This window comes from Branchiostoma floridae, chromosome 11 (genome assembly GCF_000003815.2).
Source record: "Branchiostoma floridae strain S238N-H82 chromosome 11, Bfl_VNyyK, whole genome shotgun sequence".
Classification (NCBI taxonomy): domain Eukaryota; kingdom Metazoa; phylum Chordata; class Leptocardii; order Amphioxiformes; family Branchiostomatidae; genus Branchiostoma; species Branchiostoma floridae.
The window spans coordinates 22,559,490-22,567,570 of NC_049989.1; the positions used below are offsets into that span (position 1 = coordinate 22,559,490).

Here is an 8,081-nt window from a genome sequence, read left to right on the forward strand (position 1 = left end):
GCCCCGGTCTCCGTCGGGCGGATGGTCTCTGATCCCTACGCGGCCTATTTGAGCTGGTTCGCCCGTAAGTCAGCCGCTATGTTTGCGCTAGAAGCTGCGCTTTCGGCGTATTTTGCTCTGGGGGGGCGCAGAGGGCCTTCGGGTAGTGTCCGGGGGGTGCTGGCTGAGGGGCATAGTTTCAGGGGGATGCTGGCTGGGGGGTAGTTTCAGGGGGTAGCTGGCTGGGGGGTATTTTCAGGGGGGTGCTGGCTTGGTGGGGTAGTTTCAGGGGGGTGCTGGCTTGGTGGGGTAGTTTCAGGGGGGTGCTGGCTGGGGGGGTAAGGTGGCTGCTGAGCTGGCTGGTGAGGTCCATGTTGAGCGCTGTTCTCAGTTATCTGAGCTGATGGGAAGGTTATTATCATAATATACCTCATAGTGGTTTGCCCACCGGCTCAATGGTAGCCATTTTGAAATGCCGCCGCTATCAAGTGTCCCTACGTTACACAGGGTGGGAAAAGTGCAGAAAGGGAGTCAGCATTCAGAATTACACACACAGCAAACAACGGCAAGCATTTATGGAAGCTACATGCTACTTACATCATCCCGAACCGACCACGCCACAGAAAAACGTTCGGTTCGGCACACTTATAACACACCCCGAGACTTACCAAACCGCCGTCAACGCATTGTTTACTTACTTTTATTCTCTATAGGAAAAATAAACAAATGATATTTTGTTTACTGGGTGTTTTTGAACGGTTTGTCTAAAGCTAGAACATGTTGCATGCAATGCTACAATGTCATGCCCCCCCTTACAGCCAACATACATGGAGGACAAAAAATCTACTTATTACTCCAAAAAGGATACAAAATACATCGATGAATAAAAAACAAACAAAATTGCCGACAGCCAGGGGTTTTGTGGATCGGAATCATGCCAGCGAGCCATGACGTGTTTCTGCCATTGTAAAATAAAGCACGTTTTGACGATAGTTTACATCAAATGTGATGCAGGAATGCCTGACTGCTGAAACGTCTGGGGAACTTCAAAATTCAGAGTTTGGAGGAGAATAAGACAGAGGTTAACCAAACATGGCTGCTCTGCCGGCCACATGGCCACACAAACTCCTGGCTGCCGGCCTCGCACCGAGGCACCAAGTCTGGCGGCAAGGTGCCGTCAGTCAACATGAGAAATCTGGACACATTTTCTCACACAGGCCACACCAAGTCTATTCACCGGTTCTCAGATTAACAAACTCACACATGTCGGATGGCAAATTGTAAGGGACACACAGATATGATGACGTGATAAAAAGTTAACACGTTAATTCTATAGATTTTTTTTAAATTATTGGGGTTTGAATTCATCTTTGGAGGCAGCGGCGAATGGATAGTTATTTCAATAGGCTCATGTTTGATGTGCAGGTTGTGATTTTCTTAGAAATGTAGTTTTTTAAAGGTTTTCTAGATGGTGAAAGGTAATGGAGATTGTAGGGATGGAAACTCCACATAAAATAGTCTGAAGTGAAAGTCTGTACCAAATTTGTACACACAGTTTCAGGCTGTGAATATACCTTAATCAGGGTAAAGTTTTCTTCAACTTTCAAGCCAGTTTGTTTTCATCTTGAACTCTGGCTATGTCTTCATTCCGAAACATCCGAGAACCAAGAGAATAAACTGCTATGGCCTAAAACATCACACAAGAATACATCAGTGCTAAACATCACACGGAAGACTACAGGACTGCAGACTGCTGTAGTTCACATCATCACAACTGACTGCAGGAAAATAGACTATCTATGGAGCTGTTGAGACGTGAGACTGTCTCGGAAGGAAAGGACGTCCTTCTCGACTGTGGAACTTAGTCAGAGTGAGGAGCCAATCAGCAGCCTGGTTGTGAGTAGCCAATCAGCAGCCTGGATGTGGGTTTGGTGACGGAAGGGCGAACCTGTCCCGTCTAAACTCATCTCGTTTCCTGGTGCGAGTTTTGAGATGAGGTGCACCAGAGGGTGTCACATTAGGGTTGGAAATACTGAGTGCATTTAAAATCGGAGCCCTGCGCCTTAATTTGGAGCCATGCACCTAAATTTGGAGCTGGGCACCTAAAATTGGAGCTTCCCACCGAATTTGTGACTGTGGACGCATCGAGGGACCCAAATACTCGTGTGGTGACAGTTGAATATATATGCTAAACTACTACTTGGAAATGAACACTTACGTTTCTGCATACTTAACATTTCAAAAACCAGTAAAAAAGATGAAACCTGTGCTTATTTCACTTGTATAAAATATAAAAGATTTATAGAATTTCCAGTTCAAGCTCTAAAGTGAGCTAGTGAATTTTCTCATTAGGTTTGACTGGCATTTAAAATTCTAAATAAATAAATTTTACTTCATTTTAGAAGTATTTTGTCCACCCAATTTCTTTTTGTGCATCAAGATTTTTAGGTCAAGTGCACAACATGCAGGTATTCCCTAAATGAATTTCGAGCCCTGCAAGGCTTTTCCCATGAATTCGGCTCGATCCAGCGGGCTTGGTTGGAGTACAGTAATCAGTTCCTCTCCAAACGCTCCCCCGACTCGCTAAAGGCTCTTCTGAGGATTCAAAAAGGTCACAAAATCCCTGAAGTTTGCTGTAATTTGGAGAGTATTCCGGCTTCCCGGCTGGGCGGGAAGTTTATACTCAGGCTGGTTCCAGGGATTTTCACTCCGGGCAGTTCCACAGTCGAAATGGAGGAAGGTTGAAAACAGACATTATTGGAAGGTTAGACATCCAGGTAATAAGATTCGCAAGATAACAGCTCAACTCGCTCAACTGGACAGATTCTGGAAACGCCAGACGTTTCAGGCTGTACACCACAACACTGCGTCACACTGAGCAAGATCTGCTGATTTCTATCCACCAACTTTGATTTGTTTTCAAAATTTGTAATTGGGGTGATGAAGACAAATTTTAAATAGCCCAATAGGAAACAAAAGTCACGACAGCATTGATGTAAACTGATGATGATGAAAGATAGTGGATACTACTGAAAGGTCTGACCAGGGTTGTAGCCAGCCAGAAATCATTTTCAGTCCCCTCGATTTTGAATGGCTTTGGGGCAGCATTCCTAGGGGGCATGCTCCCAAGAACAATTTTGAAATCTAGACCCTTTAAAATGCTATTTCCTGCATTTTTAGGGTTAAATTTTGCTCACAGAGGACGGAATGGGCAACATTTTTTTCCGGCCCCAGCTGCAAAATTCCATCAAAGGACGGAAGGACGGGTGCTGGCTACAACCCTGCGTCTGACCATGTCCAAACGTACCCAGCTGGTTGAGTAAGTGTTAGCTTGCAGACATGAGTGCATTAGTATGCCTCCCCCATTCCGCACAGCAGTGGAGCTCCATTAACGCCCAAGGCCTTCTGTCTCTAGCCCAGCTCTGACTGTTAAACAGCGAATTCTCAAACCTGCCTGACTGTTAAACAGCGAATTCTCAAACCCGCCTGACTGTTAAACAGCGAATTCTCAAACCTGCCTGACTGTTAAACAGCTAATTCTCAACCCTGACTTGCCAAACACTCAGCGGAACAGAACAGTGCCACTTCCTGTTATGCTGAAACAGCCGCACGCCTCATTCACCAATTTGCACTTTCCGTTCCTGCGTTTTGCAAGCCTGCCAGACTCCTCAAACCAAGGGGCACATTTTGAACATTTCAGTCTTTTAAAACAGATCAAATTAGTCAAAGTTTAATTCATGCAAGAAAATTTGCACAGCACCAATTCGCACTTTCTGTTCCTGCATTTAGCATGCCTGGCAGACTTTTTAACCAAGAAAAATTGGGCAAATTTTGAACATTTCAGTCTTTTACATAAAATTTTGGTAAAATCAGATCATTTTGGTAAAATTTTCTTATTTCAAGCCTTTCTAGTTTCACAAACAACAGATTTCTAGGAATTTAAAAAATTGTCTGAAATGTTATAAAATAAAGCAAATGCCATATCATTAAAAAAATCCCTGATGTTGACAAATTTATTCAAAATAGCCTCAAATGTCAGAAAATAGACAAAATTATGAGAGAACAAAATTCCTGACTACAGGCCTGTGCTGTGGATGGAGGAGGCACAAAACAGAAGGAGGGAAGAGAAGAAAGCCAATGGTAGAAAAAACTGAGGGAAGGGAAGACAGTTTGAGAGGTATGGATGCAGAAGGATGGAATGAAGGAATGACAGATTGTGTGGAGGATGGATCGATGGAGAATCCTGACAGAGGGAGGTTAGAAGGAGGGGATGAGAGAGAGTACAAGGGAGGACTCACCGAGGACGGAGTGATGGAGAATCCCGATGGAGGGAGGTTAGAAGGAGGGCAGGAGAGACAGAATGAGAGGAGAGACAGAATGAGAGGAGAGACAGAATGAGAGGAGAGGCAGAATGAGAGGAGAGACAGAATGAGGGAAGGAGAGACAGAATGAGGGAAGGAGAGACAGAATGAGGGAAGGAGAGACAGAATGAGGGAAGGAGAGACAGAATGAGGGAAGGAGAGACAGAATGAGGGAAGGAGAGACAGAATGAGAGGAGAGACAGAAGGAGAGGAGAGACAGAATGAGAGGAGAGGCAGAATGAGAGGAGAGACAGAATGAGGGAAGGAGAGACAGAATGAGGGAAGGAGAGACAGAATGAGGGAAGGAGAGACAGAATGAGGGAAGGAGAGACAGAATGAGTGCAGGAGAGACAGAAGGAGAGAAGGAGAGACAGAAGGAGAGAAGGAGAGACAGAATGAGGGAAGGAGAGACAGAATGAGAGAAGGAGAGACAGAATGAGGGAAGGAGAGACAGAATGAGTGCAGGAGAGACAGAAGGAGAGAAGGAGAGACAGAAGGAGAGAAGGAGAGACAGAATGAGGGAAGGAGAGACAGAATGAGAGGAGAGACAGAAGGAGAGGAGAGACAGAATGAGAGGAGAGACAGAATGAGGGAAGGAGAGACAGAATGAGTGCAGGAGAGACAGAAGGAGAGAAGGAGAGACAGAAGGAGAGAAGGAGAGACAGAATGAGGGAAGGAGAGACAGAATGAGGGAAGGAGAGACAGAATGAGGGAAGGAGAGACAGAATGAGGGAAGGAGAGACAGAATGAGTGCAGGAGAGACAGAATGAGGGAAGGAGAGACAGAAGGAGAGAAGGAGAGACAGAATGAGGGAAGGAGAGACAGAATGAGAGAAGGAGAGACAGAATGAGGGAAGGAGAGACAGAATGAGTGCAGGAGAGACAGAAGGAGAGAAGGAGAGACAGAAGGAGAGAAGGAGAGACAGAATGAGGGAAGGAGAGACAGAATGAGAGAAGGAGAGACAGAAGGAGAGAGTGTTCAGGACTCACCGAGGACGGAGCGATGGAGAATTCTGACAGTGGGAGGTAAGAAGGAGGGAAGGATAGATTGAGAGAAGGAGAGTGTTCAGGAGGACTCACCGAGGAGGGAGCGATGGAGAAGCCCGAGGGCTGCGGGGAAGCGGCCTGCGCCACGTAGCTGCTGACGGTGTCGGCCTGGCTGGTGGTTCCCCCGTACATGTCGATGGGGCCGGGGCTGTTGGCGGGCGGGAACCCGCGGCTGTTGGCAGGGGACGCGGGCGGAGCGAAGCCCTGGGTGGCGTAGCTGTTCAACACTGCTGGGGGGGAGGGGGGTAGAACATACGACTGTTAGCCTACAGACAACTGGGAGACCTACATTTCTGCACACATGCCGCACTACATGTCTGTCCCAATATTACTTCTTGTCCTCAGGTCACATTTCCTAACCAATGCTGGCCGGGCAGTTTGAGAGAATGAGAGGTTCAATTAAAAAACAACAACTGGTCATCAGCATTATTTGTGCTTACTCCTTGTAATACACATTTATACTTTGTAGCCCCCAACAGCCTGGAGAGGACCCAGTTTGGAAATGTGACCTGTTATAGCCGATGTCCCAACATGACTGATCGTTAACGCTGAGGTCATTCAGGGATTCCCGGGGAAGCACAAGGCCATGGCCGGTCGGGCGGAGGTGGATACTGTGCGGGCAACAAACCTGCGGATACCCAACACAGGGGTAAAGCCGCTTTGATCACTGATGGCCAGCTAATAATGCAGCAATTTCAGCTGTTTGCTTCGTTAGAAAAACTTTGTTCTTCCCTTGTTTGGTTGCACTTGGAGAAGTAAGAAGTGTCAGAAAAAATGTATGTTTTGGTTGGAATATGTTCAATTAAAACAAGGATAAAGGATGGAAAAGGCAGGATTACATGTAGGCGTGCAGTTAAACACATTAAGTGAGCAGGGTTGGTGTGGCGATTTGAGCAGGATTGGTGTGGCAAAGTGAGTAGGGTTGGTGTGGCAAAGTGAGTAGGGTTGGTGTGGCGATTTGAGCAGGATTGGTGTGGCAAAGTGAGTAGGGTTGGTGTGGTAAAGTGAGTAGGGTTGGTGTGGCAAAGTGAGTAGGGTTGGTGTGGCAATTTGAGAAGGATTGGTGTGGCAAAGTGAATAGAGTTGGTGTGGCAAAGTGAGTAGGGTTGGTGTGGCAAAGTGAGCAGGGTTGGTGTGGCAAAGTGAGCAGGGTTGGTGTGGCAAAGTGAGTAGGGTTGGTGTGGCAAAGTGAGTAGGGTTGGTGTGGCAAAGTGAGTAGGGTTGGTGTGGCAAAGTGAGTAGGGTTGGTGTGGCAAAGTGAGTAGGGTTGGTGTGGCAAAGTGAGTAAGGTTGGTGTGGCAAAGTGAGTAGGGTTGGTGTGGCAAAGTGAGTAGGGTTGGTGTGGCAAAGTGAGTAGGGTTGGTGTGGAGAAGTGATTAGGGTTGGTGTGGCAAAGTGTTGTTTACTTCTTTATGATTGCCATAATTTTTGCACGATGCGCTTCATTTCTGTCAGACAGAAATGCTGCTATGTTATCAACATTGTCGGTCCTTTTATCTTGGAGGTAGTTTCAGAAGCAGGTGGCTTTGTCGTTTGTGCAGGTAATTGCCAGCATTGGGAATTAACGAGGAAAATTAAAAAAAAAAACTGAGTATAATTACTATAAACAAACTAGGTCAGCTGCCTGTAGCTTGTAGATTCAGCAAAGAAAAGGGGAAAAGCGATTAATCAGCTAGGAGCGGGTCCCGGGGGGCCCGTACGGGAAAGCTCATCCGGAATCTGCTGCATTTAAAACTCGGAAGCAATTAATACTGCAGCAGTCGGCGGGTTGGTGGATCAGACGTCGTTAGGCGAGTCTGTCGGTAACCATGTCTGGGGCTGGCGGGGGCAGGACGCACAAAACATCGTGTGGCTCGCCTGTCAATCAAACTCAGACGTGCACAAAATGCTACCTGCACAGCGCAACAAAAACGGGAGCTGAAAAATATGCAGTTTGGTTCCACTCTTTGTCATTACACCTACATTAAATGATAATAATGTTTGTTTTTTCTATACTTTTAACACATAATTGTACCTTGAATATTTGTGCATTACATTTCTTTTTTCCAGATGTGTAGGAAAATGGGGAAAAGAAAAATCTGTCATGGGTTCTATCCTTTCCTTGTTGCTCTTGCCTTTATGATATCTAATGCCGACATATTTGTGTATTTCACAATTTGCTTCATGTTTCCTTATTTAGAGGATGGAGAGTTGCAAAAAGATGAGATGCACTCTGCTGTAATTAGTGTATTTAGAAATCATTAACATCATCCAGGCTAGTTAATCATTCTCATTTATGGTACATTGATTCAGAAGGAACTGAATGAATAGGCTTTGGCAGAGGAGGCAGAAATAAACCATGGAAACAAGCTAAACTCAGTGATTGGTGCATTTAGAAATCAGGTTACCCCAAATGTTGTTTTAATCGATACATAAGGGATTGAATTTAAAAGCTTTGCAGGGGGAGGGGGGCAGAAGAGAAAAACTCCAAAAGCCAAACTTAGTCGTAATATTTTTATATTTTATATCAATGCCGTTGTTGTGTCTGCTATGTTGATATGTGAAGAACTGAAAGGTTTTTACAAGGAGAGGGGGGCGACCTTGGGAAACTCAGAAAGCCAAACTAAGTTGTGATTGGTGTATTCCTAAATCAGGTTTATCAATGCTGTTCTGCGAGTGTTTTGCAGAGCCAAACTTGTGATTGTTGTATTTATAA

General features: G+C 45.6%; 1 protein-coding gene across 17 annotated transcripts in view; it reads right to left on the reverse strand.

Moving 5' to 3' along the window:
* The window catches only part of LOC118425463 (RNA-binding protein Musashi homolog 2-like), a 112,218-nt gene that overhangs the window by 6,648 nt on the left and 97,489 nt on the right, over nucleotides 1–8,081 (reverse strand). For 10 of the 17 annotated variants that reach the window (XM_035834297.1, XM_035834294.1, XM_035834292.1 and 7 more), the window contains 2 exons: nucleotides 5,420–5,616; nucleotides 678–686 (listed from right to left, as the gene is read on the reverse strand). In XM_035834297.1, coding sequence (XP_035690190.1) covers nucleotides 678–686; nucleotides 5,420–5,616 — 206 coding nt within the window. Of the gene's footprint in view, nucleotides 1–408; nucleotides 474–677; nucleotides 687–5,419; nucleotides 5,617–8,081 lie in introns of all 17 variants that reach the window. The other 7 variants (XM_035834301.1, XM_035834299.1, XM_035834287.1 and 4 more) reach the window with 4 other exon arrangements.